Raw genomic sequence first — 17,579 nt, 5'->3', positions numbered from 1 at the left:
TGCCCGTAGAAGATCCGAACATCATGACCTAATGCTCTATGGGAGGAATTACCCTTCAATTATTGAACTCAATTGGCTAGCAAACGAAGCTGTGAGTTCTATTGAGATCTGAAAATTCACTTAGAACTCCAAGTATTTCACCAAAAAAGATTCAAATTGACCTGTTGAAATTGGTAATAAGGTTCTACCGCTCTTCTACTGGTGAAGTATCAACTTGGCTCCTCAGATATCCTTCGGAATTGGCCTTAGACTATCTAAACTCTTCTTGTCTTCAATCACTTCTTTCGAAAGATGCAACAAAAAAATTGGTAAACAAAAAAATGCGATTTGGTGAGAGTGTACTGAAACATACTGAGGGTACTGTAAATTACGCACGTTAATGAGTGCTTATGAAATGTATCCATATGTAAAGTGAAGCCATAGAGAAGTAAAAGACGAATCGAAATTACAGTGAACATTGCTGCCTCTGAAAACAGCAGGATAAAAATTGTAATTTTGGTTTTCTTTAATAACTATAATACAATTATATATTTATACATTATATGCTGTTTGAACTTTTGTCATCTAGTCGTTAGAAAGCTCAAGCTTAATACTGCTCTCAGCACTGTACCAGAACTTGTCAAACTTCCTCAAGTTACCCTTGCTACTGTAGACCTTATTTGGAATGCCCACGTCAATTAAGTAATGTTGAACATCTCCCGATTCCAAGTGTCCATTCTTGTAAGCCAAAATCAAACCCGTAATGGGCAAACCCATAGAAATACACCACTTGCAGTTTAACTTCAAGGAATCGTCCAGAAGTGTTCCCGACCCACCATCGATTCCCGAGGGAATATCCAAGGACATCACCTTGTTCAGTTGGTGGGGCTCATTACACCAGTTCATAAGACTGCGCAACTCCTGCTGGTCTTCTTCTTGATAGAAAACGTCCTCAAGATGATCGTCATACCCTTGTAATGCGTCAATAATGAGTTCTACAGGAGTGTCCAATTGATGGTTTATGATGTTGAGCAATTCGTTAACGTTAGAGGAGATTATTTTACCTCCACAATTTTCGAAGAGGGTCCACTGCTCCGTTAAGTTCTTATCAGACTCCTCATTATTAATAACAAATGCTAAAACTCTCATTCCATGATTTGTTAAGTGACGTCCAGTTGCAAATGCTCTGCTGCCACATCTCGAGCTTCCAATCAATAAAAGAACCAACGGAGGTAAATTATGGTTCTTTTTGTTACTGAGTCTAGTAGAGCCACCCAATACATGGTTGGCTATCAATTGCGACAAGTTGGAAGCACACACTTCAGTCATGACAGATGGAGAGACACCGTAACTCTCTGCGGATAAGCGCTCAATTTCTAAGAGCTGAACTGGAGATGCCAATGGAATTGGGCTCAAGTTATCAGCATGCACTAGCTTCAAATTCTGGGTGGCTGCCAAATGGGAATCCTTATGCAAATTGCTTGTACTGTTGTTGGCTCTTTCAGAAATGGACAACTTTTTCGAAGCTGATCCAATATTATCCCAGTTATCATTTCTACTAGTGTCCAATACCATTTCGTCATTATCGTACTTCTCTTTTCTTTGTTTTGCCACATTCTCAACCTTGTTGTGGCCAACGAGTCTATCACCAGGATTCACTGTGTCCTTTTTCTGGAAGTCAGCAAAAACGGACTTTTTATCAAACATGGCCAAGTTAGCGGCAAAGTCAAATTCAGCGGATTTGATTTCCTGAACATCACTTTCGTCACCCCAGTCTGGATCGACGGAACCAGCAGTGGAATAGTTCTGATGATTTTGAACCTTCACAGAGCGCAATTTGGGGGTTCCTGCCCTGGAGTTCGGGTAATTACCTCTTGGAGTGTTATAAGAGCTTCTATCGTTGCCATTGTGAGCGTCCTTTGATGGCGGCACAGAGCCCTGCTTGGCGAATACAATGGCATCGTCCAACAACGGAGCGGTAGAGCCAGGACGAATTTCACCAGGATTGTTCTCGTTGTTAGTGTATTTAGCATTGTTGTTCTTGGCCTTTCCCTTAGCATTCTTGAGTAGCTGAGGTGGAAGCTGAATGACCTTCAAGTCTGCAATGTTGGAGCTGGGAACGCTCAAGTTAGCGATGGCATGGTTGGGGTTGAACGATTGGATAGCGTTGCCGAGACTGATCTGAGAGCTATCGACGTGAGTGATGGTACCGGTTGATTTGGTGCCATCTTTGAGGGTGACGTCCACTCTGTAGTTGATAAACTCCGTCATCGGTGCTGCAGACTGCTACAAGGAACGTCGTATGCTATCGAGGTCACAGCACAGAGAATGAAGAAGAACGTTAAATCAATTTAATACTATGGGCGGTAAATGATTAGACGCTCACTAAAAAACGGCCACTGAGAAAATTAGTGAGGGGATGCTGTAGCGAGGGAGAGCGTGAGAGGGAGAAGGAGAGTTAGAAGTGGTGAGCATGAGAGTCAGAAATAGTGAGAAATTAGTGAGCATGAGAGTATAAATGAGTGTGAAAATAAATTAGGTACCAGGAGAGTCCAGAGTTAGTCTGAATTAGTGAGTATAGGGTTTGCATTAGTGAGAAGGGGAGAATGAGAGATGAGAAAGAGAGTTTAATGAGAACTTAGTGAGGGTGAGAATCAGTGAACATGAGAGTATACTTAGTGAGAAGGAGAGCTAGAAATGGAGAGTGTGAGAGTATAAATTAGTGAGAAAGAGAGTCAGTAATAGTGAGAAGGAGAGTTTGAATTAGTTAGCAGAAGAGCATAAACTAGTGAGAAAGTATTGTGATTTCTTAGGAGTAGGCAGAAAAAAAGGTCTGTGGAATGATGAACTGACGATTTTGAAGTGAAAAGAATGAAGAAAAACAGAAAAGCGAGAAAAGAGCCTTGTTAATTATGGTAACGGCACGACCTATATATAAGTTTGAGAGTACAACAGTGACAATTGATCAATTTGGGAAATCATGTATAAGGTACGAAGAAACTTGTGGCAAGAGTTCAAAAGAAATATAGTTGTAAAAAAGAGACAAGATATACGTATTTAGCTGTTATTTATAATGAAATTGAAAATGTCCGTAGTTTTTCCTCAATGCTTTGATAAGAGTATACCTATAAGAGCACTCTACAACGGCTGCAAAATGGATTCAAAAGTTGCTACGAGTTGATCCAGTAAAATTGTCTCCGTTAATTGCAAGTATATGGCACACTTATACAAACATAATATTCAAAATAACTGTATCTGAGATGCTTCATACTCAAAATGATACTCGACAAGCCATCCAAGAAACTTCCATAGTACCTTTGATTCGAAGTCACAGTATCATTCACTACTAAAAAAAAACTGCTGTTATCTAGCTAGACGTGAATTCTTTATGTAGCCTTAGCTTTCTCATTGGCCAAGTAATCCTTGGCAGTTCTAAGAATGGCGTCCTTGAACAGAGTAGGATGCCAATTGAATACTTCCTGGGCCTTCTTACTCGACGAGTATCTCTTCTTTCTACGCTTCTCCTCAGGAACATCCAAAAGCTTTGTGGGAAGCTTCTTACCTTCCTCCTCAGTTAATTCCAGTCTTAAGAAATTAGCTATTTCCAAGGTATCGTAAGTTTCTCCTGTATGAATGATGAATCTCTGTCCTACCGCCCGTGGGTTGGTCAAAGCATCAACATGAATCTGGGCAACATCATTGACATCCACACCATTTACGAATATCTGTGGGGCACCATCCTCCCAAGTTCCGTCCAATTGCTTGACAATGATAGTCAACGATGGCGAAAATCCAGTTCCATTCTTCAATGGCTCTCCAAAGATGAAAGCTGGGTTGATTACTGTTAAGGTAAACCTCTTGCCCTCAACATACTTCCAAGCTTCCTTCTCAGCTACAGTTTTCGAGATGGAGTAGCTTTGATCTGGACCAGCTTTCTCGATATCAGTCCAATCGTCGTCAGTATATGGGTTTTCTGGAGTATTAGCATCCTTTCCAGTGTACACAGCAGCCAAAGACGATGTCAAGACGACATGTTTGACACTTGGGGCTTCATTAGCAAACTTCAATATTCTCAATGTACCAGCTTTAGCGGGTTTTATGTAATCTTCGGTAGTGGCATCAGGACCCAAAGAAACAGGAGAAGCTGTGTGTAGAACATACTTAACCCCGTCAAAATGTTCTGACCAATTAGCATCCGAAGTGATGTCTGCCTCGAATACGGAGAGATTGTCCTTGACGATTTCTTCGGTCGACTTGTTGCTACTGGCAACAAATGATTCACGCAATTGCTTCTCCTTAGAGAGATCCCTCACTGATGCTCTGACAATGTAGCCAGATTCCAACAACTTGAGGACAACGTAATTACCGAGGTAGCCAGTGGCTCCTGTTACTAGAACTGTATCTTTAGACATTCTTTATGGTATTCTAAGCTACTATTCTAAACTATTTCAATAAAGAGTAAGAATACTAAACTACAAGCGGCTGAAGAACAACTGCTTACAAAACAATTGAAAACTGTGGAGCCAAAGACTCTTTCACAATTAGCAAGGATCGGAGTTTTCTCAATTGGTAACTCCGATTTGATGAGGTACAACATATCCTTCAGTTTATAATACGTCAAATTGCTAGAAGGAGGTTAAACCCGTCAAAGTTGCTAAATAATAATACCAACCATCCAGCAAGATGAAGATATATATAATGTATATCTATAATTATATAATACTTATACGTAATATTTATATATAATATACATATAATTACATAAACTACATATTCCCTACTGGAGAATACAACTCTTTCCAATATGTAATAATGACCATTATGTTACAAATCTCATTACAATCTACAAACACTTCGAACATACACTTTCTCATTAGTAGAGCTGAGCAACAACTTGGATTTTCAGGGTTGCATTTTTTTAACCCCCCTTGTGGTCTACAGATAAGATAAAGAGAATACGCAAGATTGGACTATAATAGACTATTTTTCTTAAGTCACAGAAGTTACAACATATCCAAATACAACAATTATAATTAACTAAATACTTGGCTACTCACGAAACCTTACTACCTGATCATTCTTCGTCTGCCCAATCCCCCTCTTTGAGTACGCCTCGCATGGATTTTATGAGATAATTTTGCACCCCACGATGCCATCGGCTACAGCATCTCGTCTCAGATACAACGGCATTGATCTCATCTGTCGCAAGACATTGTTGCACTCTCTAGAGACCTCGCGTGTTTCTTAATTCTCACACCGTTAGATATTGTCCAGATCCGTCCCAATCTGGTTCGTGGTGGTTCCATGGCCATTCGCAGCCTCCTTGCCCTGCTCCAGAGGCACTCTCATAATCAGGGCTCGCTGCACCACGGCTAAGTCGGCAACTACTCCTCAGCGCAAGCAATGCATCCCACTGCTTGCCACTCCTATCACAACACTTTCATCATCATTGATACCAAACACAGTATCCAGCACCATTGCCATATCCTCTTAACCTCAACTTTCACTACTTAACACCCCTCAATCTCTCGCCAGACTGTAGCCCGCTCCCCGGTATCTCTTCCTCGCCCATCCGTCTCCCCTTCGCCGAAATAATATGTACAAGAAGCTTCCGCGCCAGAGACCGGATGATTTCACACTAACTGCTTTAGGATATTAGGAGAACTTACCGAGCATTGACAGAACCTGTCGCTACAGATGCACCCGTACCGCAGCAATAATCGTCTCCCCAACTGATCTATATGCCCTCCCCTGCCTGGTGTCGCTGGTTTTTCAGCTTTATGGAAAACACTGGCATGAGCTACGAAGTCTTCTTTTGCCTAGGACAACGTAGATATCAGTCAAACCGACCTATCTTCGATTGAGCACGACGGTATCGACTACTGCTGGGTTTAATAGTGCTTTTTTTTTTCTTGCACAATCTTTTGGCCCCGACACTCTTACTTTGCCAGTTTGTCCCAGTTATCACCGTCCCCATCCGTAGTAAGCGGTTTTTCAGTTTTTTCAGATCTTCAGAAAGAAGTCGAAGTTTCATCGATTGGCACACAACAGAAGCCGTATTTATTGTAGTACATACTCCGTGAGTGCTGTCAACCTGAAGACCAAGTTTCAAGCCTTCTGAATATTTCTTGGTGTATGAATCAGTGTCCCTTGATTCCTATTGATCCAACTATTACACATCCATACACAACGATCCACTCACATATACATAGTTCCACAATGTCGACAAAGTCCACCACCAGCAAAATAGTCACTGTCAATGACATTTTCCTCTTCATCCCTAACCTCATCGGTTATCTCCGTATAGTAACGGCAGTTTTGTCGTTCATCAGCATGCGTAGTCATCCAATTTTCACCCTTGTCTTCTATGGAATATCGGGATTCCTAGATGCCTTTGATGGTTATGCCGCCAGAAAGTTTAACCAGGGTACTAGATTTGGTGCCGTGTTAGATATGGTAACAGACAGATGTGCCACTTCGTCGTTGATCGTATACTTGGGAACGATCTACCCCAATTACACCTTCTTCTGGCAGATGCTCGTGTCATTAGACTTGGCCTCACACTATATGCATATGTACGCTATGTTGAGCTTAGGTTCAGCTTCTCATAAGAATGTGGATTCCAAGCAATCTAAGATCTTATCGTTGTATTACAACAACAGATCAGTGTTGTTCTTCGTATGTCTTGCCAATGAGTTGTTCTACGTGGCTATCTACTTGCATTACTATAACTTCTTCTGGTTAGGTACCATTTTGGCCTGGTTGAGTGCTCCAGTTTGGTTCTTCAAGCAGTTCGCCAATGTTGTACAATTGAAGAATGCCTCAATGATCTTGGCCAGAATGGATGCAGAGGACAAGTCCAAATAGGACTATTTGGGTAACTAAGGCAATTGGAATTCATTTAAAATGATACATATTGTTTATATTCTACGACATAGCTATAGAGCTATTAACTCATCTGTGCTTAAAGTACAAAGTTCAGATTTTTTCAAACTAACAAACTTGAGTTCAGACTGCCTTCCCCAATTCCTGAAATCACAGATTCGAAAATAATAATATGGTTCACTCTACCTCGAGTCATGAACCTACCATAGATTGCACTTGCAATTGAGATTGGTCGATCCGACTAACTCATCTTTTAATATTTCACTTCATGCTTGTTTCACTGCCTTTTTATTTATATTGTATATTATGCAATTCTTGTATAGAAACGAATCTACGCAACTAATAAATTGATATAGTGATGCTAGTAGTTTAATAACACAAATCCGTGAGAGCTCTCTTCTACAGACTTCGAGCGAAGGATTTCTAAATTGCGAGTTGCATGGTCCTTGAGACTCTCATCAGCAATCAGCGTCGCTATTTCTTTCTCAAAGGAGAAAGCTTCAATCAATTTGATTAGGTTGGCACTTCTATTAAAGCCTTTGATACTTAGGCTCAAGAACTTGAGCGTCCTCTGAAAACACTCTTCGTCTTTATTGGCGCAGTGCATTTGGTAGCAAATCTGAGCCAAGTCAAGGTATGCTTGGGAAATGATTTCTTTGTGGCCCGTTCCCAAGATCATTGGGAATATTTCGGTAAAGATGTCGTACCCATCTTGGTAATACCCAAGCTTATTTAAAGTTGTTACCAAGAGAACCAATCCTTCAACGACTATTGTGATAAATCCAACTTTCTTGCCTTGCTGGATTTGTTGTATGATTAAAACCAAGCTCTTTGAATGATTTCCACTGATAGTGTAAATCTTGCACTTTAGTAAGTTAAGCTTTATAGTCAAGTAAGTGTCAGAATTGGATAAAGAATTCAATTGGTCCGCAATAAGCTTCAAGGCTCTCGAGTAGTTCTGTAACTCAATTTCAACTTCGACTTGAATCAATCTTAGTTCATTGCTAAGCTCGATTTCTTTTGTCTCATTGCTGATCAACACGTCTATGATCTCTTTGCAGACCTTGAAACGACCCTTTAGCAAGTTAAGCTTGATCAGCATTATTAAGCTTCGTGTTTGAATTGAGTTTAGTAATGAGTAGTCGGTCTTGCCTATTTGATTTTTTAACTTTGAAAGGTCTTTATATGCTGCATTTGTTTCTCCTTTAAGAAACCGCAAGAAGTTTGAACGCACTTTCACTGAAACTCTATCATCCTTCTTTTCAGTCGATTCTAATAATATATCTATGTATGCATCACAAAGAATTGGATTACCTATTCGGCTCCATACGGTAGCGGTAAGTTCCATGGATCGAACAAAAGTCGGAATTTGATCATTGATGGAAATATAACTGGCTTTCAACAAGCTCTCTAAATAAGAAGTCATCAGACCACCGTTATTCATTATTTGCAAAGTCTCGAAGTTGTAACTCATGGAATACAACAGTAGCGATACCAGTTGTGATTTCTTGATCAAAAAGTTTAGCAACTGGGATTCGCTGTTGTTGTTATAAAAGCTTTGGCGATTCCATAGTTCAGGTTTATTCTTCATGAAGTTGAATAACCATGATAGTATGTATGTCAAAGTAGAGTTATCCTTATTCTCTCTGGCGACAGAAATAGCTTCTTCTATTGCATCTATAGCCTTCTCGTCCTCTCCGAAGAACTGGTGAAGAGAGGCACGAGATATCAATGCAAAATGGTAAAAGTACTTAGAATTATTAGAGACCATATAGTCGAAATATTGATGCAAGGCTTCAAAAGCGCCATTATAATCACAGCTATGCAATGATTCTAGGTATTTTATGTAATAATAGGAGGGGAGGTTGTTGAAATTGATATTTTGTATCAGGCATGTGTTGGAATTAGGGGAGGTCATTAATCGCATTATATCCTTCAACATCTGTGGGGTCCTCGTCCCGTAAGTCTCAAGAAGACCAATTTGTCGCTCAAGCAATATCTGAAGATCGTGTTTAGGAACCAACACTAGTTGCACGTTGCGTTCCACAATGGACTGAGAAGACGTGGGAATATCGAATCCAATATTACCCTTCAATTGAGCGTTCAACTTGCTGAATAATATCAAGTCATCGTTTATGGATGTATTTAGTTCACTTTCACCCTGGCTCAGTTGCCCCAATTGTGACGGTATAGAATCAGTATTGATGTCGGCTATTGAACCGCCATAATTTATGTAAATTTCTCGTGATGAAGCACGATACTCTACGAATGCTTCGTAAAGTAGGAAAACCTCGTCAAATTTGAGCAATTTGAACGCTGTTGTTATCTTGTGAATGAATTTTCCCAATAATGAACGCGATGAAATCCTTTTATTCCTTGAAGGGCTTTTGAAGATGACGTTTGGAGTGACTAGCATGGCGAAACAGCTCGTGATATGGTAGTCCAAGCTTTCTACTGAGTCAATATCCCAAAGAGACTTTAGGATACGTTTTTGGAGTTTTCTGGAGTCCGCGTGTACTTCAGCAATCTCACCATTCAATTGCTTTGGCTCCTTGTTCAGTATATCACCAGCAATTGTTGGATTTTGTTGGGACCTACCTGGTTGTACTGCTTCTATCAAAGCTGTATCCAAGCAGTAGCAGAAGTTGCTGAGAGTGGGCATGACTATGATTTTGTCGTTTTCATCATATAACGTCTCGTTTTCCACAAATTTGATCAAAGTAGTGAGGACCGGTTTTATCCTCTTTATGGGGATTTCGTTGTGGCAGTAAATCTGGAGAAGAAACATCATGGCGATTTTGTGTGGAGAGAGATCCTCTGTGAGGAGGAGTTTTATGTTACCTCCTGCTTCCGACATCGTAAAGGAAGTCTCTTACTATGTACGGGAACAGCAACAATAACAACAAAAAGCAGAAGTAGATGAACTCAACAAAGAGCACAATTACCAGTGTGTATTTGTTCTTGTTTTTCAATTCTTGTTTACTAAACAATGTTGTAAAGATCAAATCAATTCGAAATTTACAGCCATTTCGTTTGTTAGTGTTTTTTTTTTTTCGCTTGTTCCTTGAGCGCGCGTACAGTTAATGCCATAGTTAAGGATATTATAGTTAACGATATCATAGCTAAGGATATCATAGTTAAGAATTTCATAGTTAGTTAAGGATATCACAGTTAAGTCATAGTTAAGTCATAGTTAAGTCATAGTTAAGTCAAAATTAAGAATATCATAAGAATATCATAAGAATGTAACAGTTATCTCTCATAACCTAGTGGGAGTACTCAAACCGAATAAGTAAATTGATAGGAATATACATCTACCTTAGAAAAAATGAGAATATATCAGTTACAGGCTGTTTCATTATGGTAAAGAGAAGGGAAGTGAAGGGTGTAGCAAGGGAATGAATGGGTCACATTCTCATTTCTTTCATCCCTTAATATAAGAAATGGCCCAAAGGGCTGCTGACATTAGATTAAACTCCAGCGTAGTGTGGTATTCGTCTTACTCTGTTCAATGCTGCATCGTGAAGTGGTGCTTTCCGGTCGTAATCTTAATATATTCCTCGGCAATATTTCACACTCATACCTTGAAAATACATTCTTTTGCAGTATTATTTTGCAGTATCTTGTGAAATTAGATCGTGTACATTAAAACTCGAAATATACTCTATATCTTCTATATCTACTATACTACTTACTCCTCGTCAGAATCTCCGACGTTGATCTCAGGCATCTCAAAATCAGAGCCATCTTCCTCGATATCTTCGTTGGAAACAGCAACTCCGCTGCTGACAATTGTTGCATCAGATGTATGCTGAGTCTCTTCAGAAATAGGCGAAGCCTCTCCAACAAAGCTGCTCTTCTTCGCCGTACTTGGTGCAAATTGAATCACAGTATCAGGGTTAACTTCAGAAAAGATCTTCTCTTTATCCTCGCTCACCGCTTCAGCAGGGACGATGTTTGTCTCCAATTTTCTTCTCTTGGGCTGGGATTCCTCGTTCTCATTCTCAGCTATTTCATCCTTAACTTCGGCGACAACTTCGTCTTCGTCTTCGTCTTCGTCCTCCACTTCTTGCTCTTCAAGTATCTTTGCAGAAGCACTTTTAATGTATATTGGCAACGGTGGAAATCTAGGGTTATTGAATACGCTCAAAAGTGGATCGTCTCCAAAGATACTGGATACAATAGGCAACAATGAAATCTTCTCGTAACCTGGGAATAAGACAGCATTAATCAAGAGCGATTTGAGCCCAGCAGGAATCAAATGCTCGTTGTTGTAGTGACGAGCATGTACGGCTTCGATGATTAAATATCTCATGATTCGGTAATGCTGAGTTGGAGGTAAGCTCACTGTAGTGATAATGGCATTTAAGAACTCTCGAACCGTCTTCGAAGTTGTTGGAGGGATTGACTCAGCAAATAAATGCTGATGAGAAAGGAGATCCGACAATGGAATGGACGAATTGTTCTTCTTTTTCTTGTTCTTCTTTCCATTGGAAATTACATTGATATTAGCAGGTTTGGCCAACGTCTGCGAGTCAACTACTCTTGGCTCCACCAATAAGAGGGCTAAGTCAACGAATCTCAAAATTGGAGAGTAGTCACTTAAATAGGATACCAAGGACAACAATGTGCTAACACACGAGAGTAATTCTGTGCTGACGAGTTCCTGGATAATTAACTCATCATAGTCAATTTTTTTGTTTTTGAATGGAACAATTACTTCCAAAAACGAGAAGATATTGTCCAAATGAGGTAACAAGCTACCTTTATATACGAAAGCGAGTTCTTTGACAAACTTCACACTGTTCATGCTGTTCAAAACTGTAGTGGCTTTAATAATTTTTCTGATTTGGTCGTCTCTAATATCACCCTTGAAAGACAAAAACCTAACATTAATAGAACAAACGAGCTCGTTGGCTGTCAACACCAAACCCAATGGAACCTTCACACTGAATTGTGTCTCGTAAGTGAGATATGCCTTCAATAAGTTTAGTAAAATTTCAATTCTTGTGGAGATCTGGAAAACAGATTGAGGTTCATTGACGTCAATAGCCAAGTCTGGCAAAATCCTCTCGCTTTGTTGATTTTCCTCAAAACTTGGAAGATTCTCAAATAACTTGACAATAGAAGAATCGTCATTTAAATTCAAAAATTCTTGGTAAATTGTCAAAACAGACTTCAATTCCTTAACTAATGAACGGACATCTAATTCCCACTTGATTTCGGGATCTGTCTTTTCAATAGCTGGTAAAGTAGCAATTGTCTGATAAATAGCATTCTTCAAAGGAGTAGGGAAGTTGGTGAACTCATTTAAATGCAAAAAGCCAATTAGCTTGGCTCTCAACTTGTTACCGAATGGTCTGAAAGTTGTAGGGTGGAATTTGATCAACTTTTTCAAAGATCTAATAATAAGCAAAGGACTGTAATGCAATTTCTCCAAGTACAAAGTAATGATAGTAGCAAGCTTGGGAGTCAAGATTTCTCTTGTCAAAGTAGGCTTACCCCTAATTTTATCACACAAATAGTTCAAACTCTCAATTGTTGAGGTCAAGATCTTGATATTAATGGTTTCATTGTATGATTCCAAATTCTTTATGAGCTGATTGAACAAGTTGAACCCTTCGTTAGCCAAGATGGTGTAGTTGTCTCCAATAACACGGATTATGTTAGTGCCGGCCCATTTATTGTACTCGTTAGCAGATCTGGCGAGATTCAAAGTTCTTGAAACAAGGTGCTTGGAATCAGGCTTGGAAATTCCATTTAAGATGGACTTATCGTAATAGAGAGACGAGAGGATCGGGATGATGGCCGAGGGTGTACCCTCCAATTCCTTCAAGATTAAGCTCAACGGCACAGACATCTGCTTGTATTTCGAACTTTAACTCGGCAAATTTCTGTGGATATAGAGTAACCTGTAGACTTCTTAACGAACTTTCAGTAGTCTTCCATAGTAAGATCGCTTGTGTAGCGAAAAATATATTTTGGCGATGAGAGTGAAAAGTTCCTGCATGGTATCATTTTTTTGATACACCAACAACGCAGTTTTGGCGACTTTCTTTATACCAACGTAGGAGGTTTGGATGAATTTTAAGAACAAAATAATCAAGAATGAATAAGATGCTGTTGTCAATAGGGACAACTTATCAGAAGGGTAGGTCTCTCAAAGTAAATATAAAACAGAAGAAAAAAATAAATACTCTTATTATTCGAAAAATCTACATGTTTTTCCCTTTCATGGAAACGTGCAACTGCACAGTATACTGATAATATTCTTTTTCTTCCTGGCCGCTAATTCTATTTCACTAATACATCTATATCAGCCTTACAAGAAATTCTACATTGTACATCTTATCCTCTCTGTCCAGTGCTCATGACTTTTTCCAGCTAGATACACCAAGACTAAATCGACTCGTATCTGGTTGGCCAATCAAAACTGTACCCTGTAGCCTGTAGCCTACAGGTTCATCTTTATTTCTGTCAACGCTGCACCCACTCCGCATGGCTGCTAAAGCAGTTCCCAAAATGGACATATCCAGAGGTACCCCACATTCCTATAACTTAAAACACCACTTGATAAAGCCAAATCAGAAGTAATCTCTTTGTCGCACTCGTGCATCTGATACAGAGGAAGTATGTAGAGAGCAATGTGAGGCCTTCTTTCACATTGTTTCTTTGTCAACTCCTACAAATCCATCCCCTTCCCCATAAATCCCCGCCAACCATGCGTATTGCACATCTCCGGCGTTAGCATGTTAACGCAATAAGAGTCCATACACATAATGCGATAAGTGGAGATGGGCCATATCAAAGACTAGTATTTATAGAATTCTGCATCCGTGTGTTCATTCTCTGGATTGTGATATCTTATGAGGTAGTTCTCCAGGAGGAGTTATCACAAAACTAGGTTGTTCTCCAGGAGGAGTCATCAAAAACGAGGTTGAATCGAGCCCGTACTCATTAATAATTACAGCCTTACAGTTGTTAAATAGAAACGCTATCCCCTAATCTTTTTATATCTAACTTGTTCCATATTCGTGGACACTGCAAAATTCAAAAATGTCAAGTATAACTTTTGATGATGATTTCAGGGAAGTCGCCCTTTCGAATCCAAAAGCTTACTTCAAATATGACATGAAGCAAGATACGTTTTACTTCGTTGACGAGGACGAAGAAGTGGAAATTGAAAGAAACACAAAATTAGACGTCACAGCAAGATTGGCTTATGATAGGGAAGATCTTCCTGTCTTTTCTCGAGCAAGACGTGCGAGGGTACGCTGAAAGTTCAGCTTACCACTCTGTTGGTATGGATCCTCAGCTAAATAAAGTATATAGTGGGTATTTGGAGGTTTAAAATGTATGATTTATTATAACAAATAGTTGTAATGCTCGAGTCACAAGACCAAAGCTACGGGGAATAAACTTTTCCTTTAATTTTTATTAAATAGTCCTTATAAAAATGAATCAGACATAATGTATCTCAACAAATAAACAAACAGTGTCTTGAAAATGCAACTTTTATGACATGTATTCTAATGGATTGTCTATAACACGTTGCCCAACAAATCGTTGAAACCAAAAGGCTCATACAACGTGCCTTCACCTTCGAAAAACTTGGACATGGATTCCACCCAATGCAATCTTAAAGAGTGCAACATGGCAGAAGTACCCTCCATAACAACCAAGATACATACAGTCAAGATGAACCACATGCCGAAAAGGAAGAAGACCATGATAACACCAAGAAGACCTGGTGTGTAAAATGCACCTCCAAGGGTCATAGACCACAAAACGGTAGACAACTGAGCATGTGCCAACGACAACGCCCACAATCTTAAATAAGAAGCAGTATGTGAAACACAGTTCAAGCAGAACTCAATGGTGTGAATAACTTGGTGAATCATGATGTCACCAAAGTCATGAGCTTCATGGCCCTCATCATCGTCGTCATGAGCAACGTCGACTTCGTTATTTGATAATTCGTCTTCATCGGTTGGCAATTGTTGGTATTGATGAGCTTCTTGGTCGATTTTTCTCTTGTAATACAATGGCTTAAGCAAAAGTAACCATGGAACACAGATTAATGCCACAACCAAGAGGAACATCTGAACAGAAGCTTGGCCCTCGTATAATGGCTCAGCAATGGTTCCTGGAGACAAGAACATCGAAATTAACATGTTCAACAATCCTGGTGGTTGTTTGTCGACAACATACCAGTTGACCGTCCACTTGTACACAATACACAAGGACAAGTATCCAAAGATACCTTGCATAAATAACAAACCTGGAATAAAGTTACCAACAATGTCAATGACACTGTTGAAGTGAACGTAATTGACCAATGAGAAAACATACGAGTAGGACATATGCACATAACCCATCAAGACGGAAAGTTTCATCTTGTATGAGTTCGAGAATAACAAAGCATTCTCAGACCCGTGCCAAGCTGGATCCAATCCGAAGACATATGTTCCAACAGACTTAGCATGGAGTGTCTCACCAACCTTGAAGTTCTCTGGCCATTCCCATCCTGAAGAGAAAAGCGTCATCGATCTGGAGAAAATATCATTGTACAATAAACCAGTGTACATGGAAAAGATTCCCATAAGCAACAAGATGTAACGACCGCTGAAAGCCATGTCGAAGATTTCGTCTCTCTTCATAGCATTAAGCTTCTTTTCGTTATACACCATAGTGAAGGCAGCAAGGGTCAAAATGAAACCATGACCAACATCACCGAACATGATAGCGAACATGAATGGGAAAGTAATAACAGTGGCCAAACCAGGGTTGACTTCACGGTAAGTCGCAATACCATAAGCATCACAGATGTTTTGAAAGGCATTTGTGAACTTGTTAGTACGATGGAAGGTAGGTGGAGTTCTTGTAGTGTCTAAGACATTGATGATAGTAGGAATAGTCTGAGAGTTGTCAGCTCCCTTAATAGTACTAGTTAAAGTGGAGATTTCGTCTGTTGGAATCCAACCCTCAGCAACCAACGTCTTTCTGGAATCATCGTAATCACAGAGGTTCATTGTTTTGTAAACTGCCTTTTCTCTTGCAATAACTTCCCACCATTTGGCCAAGTCTCTTGAAATCATGATCAACTCTGAAGACAATGCATTTTCAGATTGAGATAAAACAGTGGACAAATCACCCAATTTGATCTCGGTGTCAGTCAATTGGCCCAATCTCAAGTTCTTGGTGGATTCTACATTATATAAATCAGCATCCAAGGACTCACAGATCTTCTTAATACGATCGTAGATAATAGCACCATGGGAGAATATAATAAACGAGTTTTTGTTGACGTACAGTTTGGACTCTACATCGTAGACTGGCTCAACAAGCTCCTCCGAGTGGTAATACAAGTTACCTCTTAAGACTCTCCATAAGATTTGCTGCAACGTTCCAACCTTTTCACGGGAAATAACACCGCTGATGAAAGAGGCTGTATGGGTGTCGGAAGAGCCTTGAGCCTCTAATTGAGAAAGAAGGGCACTGTCTTCGTAACTCTCTTGCTGGGCATAATTAGCAGCAAAGAAGTGGTCTACTGCTTGAATTGTATACTTAAACTGTTTCAAGTCTTTTTGTTTTTGGTAAAGTGAGTCAGTGGAGTCAATAAGCTGTAAGACTCTGTCCTCCAACAATTTGGCATTCTCTACATGTTCATCGATATCCGACTGGGCAACGATGCTATGTTCGTATGGGAATGTCTTAATTGGGATTTCACGTTGGTCAAGTTCTTTCTTGAAAAGGTTGAACTGACGTTCGACATTATCCAAACGACGAAGTTCTTTTACGAAAGAACGTTGAAACTCGTTGACCTTGGAGTTCAAGTCTCTGAACTGGATTAAGTTCAACTGTCCAATCTGGTAGATGATGTCACGGGATACTTCAGTTGGGACATACAACTGGACCAAAGACATTTCCGCAGAGCCTAGAGATAGAATAGTTAGTATTTAGTCATGATAATGTCAACACTTTGGTTTTCAGCGGTTATCAGTACAAAGAGATGTGACTCTCTCATCTCAGCCAATACCATTCACTCAATTCCTAGCGAAATCGGTTTCTAACACCTCCCACAATACCAGGTACTACATACGGAATACTGCTTCTTCCTTTTCCAGCATCTTGGGATGTGATGGATACAGGGAATTGATGGTTGCAAGTATGAACACTAAAAAATTCAGGTCCTTCAAAATTGTTTTTGGTTGTCAGAAATGACGATAAAGGATGGTGGGCGCACGCCCTCATATTAAGGTAATATAAATTTTCTGGACAAAGAGAGAACGGAGTTGGGAGAAAAGGGAGGTTTTAGTGAGTGCTACCATGTTGGTTTTGTTTCTCTTGTTTTTCTTGTGGGTGGTGGTGAGGAACGGTGCTACCATGAATTTGTGGGTGCTACCATGAAAAAAATGGGTACTACCATGAATAAATGTGCGATACGTTACATGGGAGGAAAAGGGCAATAAGTGAGGTGGAATAGGGGAATTGGGAGGACTTGAATTACCGATAAAGAAATTTAGTTGTGTACAGCATAGAAATGGATGCACAATTGAAGAATTAGATCTATTACCAGAAGATATATTATAGCTAAAGTTGCTGTATTTCTGTTTCTCTCCTACCTGTTTATATTGCAAGAAGGGCCGTTATATCAAGAGCAGCCGACTTCCAGCTCCATTCAAAAAAAAAAAGAAATCAAAAGCCGGCAACAT

General features: G+C 39.8%; 6 protein-coding genes across 6 annotated transcripts; 1 reads left to right on the top strand and 5 right to left on the bottom strand. All coding sequences in view use genetic code 12, as the record gives it.

Annotated features, from left to right (window-relative positions):
* Nucleotides 1–383: 383 nt before the first annotated feature.
* Nucleotides 384–2,376, bottom strand: EDC3 (Edc3p). Its single transcript, XM_064916273.1, has one exon. It carries the CDS (start codon nucleotides 2,248–2,250, stop codon nucleotides 565–567), a length of 1,686 nt encoding a protein of 561 aa, XP_064777365.1. The 5' UTR covers nucleotides 2,251–2,376; the 3' UTR covers nucleotides 384–564.
* Nucleotides 2,377–3,365: 989 nt separating this feature from the next.
* RJT20DRAFT_90392 (uncharacterized protein) lies at nucleotides 3,366–4,391 on the bottom strand (the record flags this gene model as incomplete). Its single annotated transcript, XM_064921318.1, has 1 exon — nucleotides 3,366–4,391. One exon carries the CDS (start codon nucleotides 4,389–4,391, stop codon nucleotides 3,366–3,368), a length of 1,026 nt encoding a protein of 341 aa, XP_064777364.1.
* A 991-nt stretch (nucleotides 4,392–5,382) lies between these two features.
* RJT20DRAFT_143804 (CDP-diacylglycerol--inositol 3-phosphatidyltransferase) lies at nucleotides 5,383–6,846 on the top strand (the record flags this gene model as incomplete). The annotated part of the gene is made up of 2 exons (XM_064918683.1): nucleotides 5,383–5,443; nucleotides 6,230–6,846. 2 exons carry the CDS (start codon nucleotides 5,383–5,385, stop codon nucleotides 6,844–6,846), a joined length of 678 nt encoding a protein of 225 aa, XP_064777363.1.
* A 379-nt stretch (nucleotides 6,847–7,225) lies between these two features.
* Nucleotides 7,226–9,842, bottom strand: RJT20DRAFT_113362 (anaphase promoting complex subunit 5; the record flags this gene model as incomplete). Its single annotated transcript, XM_064915788.1, has 2 exons — nucleotides 9,433–9,842; nucleotides 7,226–9,381 (listed from the first exon to the last, which is right to left on the bottom strand). The coding sequence occupies exons 1-2, from the start codon at nucleotides 9,719–9,721 to the stop codon at nucleotides 7,226–7,228; spliced, it is 2,445 nt and encodes an 814-aa protein (XP_064777362.1). The 5' UTR covers nucleotides 9,722–9,842.
* Nucleotides 9,843–10,400: 558 nt separating this feature from the next.
* Nucleotides 10,401–12,863, bottom strand: RJT20DRAFT_124529 (uncharacterized protein). Its single transcript, XM_064916272.1, has one exon. It carries the CDS (start codon nucleotides 12,722–12,724, stop codon nucleotides 10,556–10,558), a length of 2,169 nt encoding a protein of 722 aa, XP_064777361.1. The 5' UTR covers nucleotides 12,725–12,863; the 3' UTR covers nucleotides 10,401–10,555.
* Nucleotides 12,864–14,405: 1,542 nt separating this feature from the next.
* On the bottom strand, nucleotides 14,406–16,790 carry VPH1 (H(+)-transporting V0 sector ATPase subunit a; the record flags this gene model as incomplete). The annotated part of the gene is made up of 1 exon (XM_064921341.1): nucleotides 14,406–16,790. The coding sequence occupies one exon, from the start codon at nucleotides 16,788–16,790 to the stop codon at nucleotides 14,406–14,408; it is 2,385 nt and encodes a 794-aa protein (XP_064777360.1).
* Between the last annotated feature and the right edge of the window lie 789 nt (nucleotides 16,791–17,579).

The sequence above is a fragment of the Scheffersomyces xylosifermentans genome (assembly GCF_036884685.1).
Source record: "Scheffersomyces xylosifermentans strain CBS 12540 chromosome Unknown RJT20scaffold_1, whole genome shotgun sequence".
Classification (NCBI taxonomy): domain Eukaryota; kingdom Fungi; phylum Ascomycota; class Pichiomycetes; order Serinales; family Debaryomycetaceae; genus Scheffersomyces; species Scheffersomyces xylosifermentans.
The sequence above is the reverse complement of the archived record's forward strand: the minus strand, read 5'-3'. Positions and strand labels throughout refer to the sequence as shown.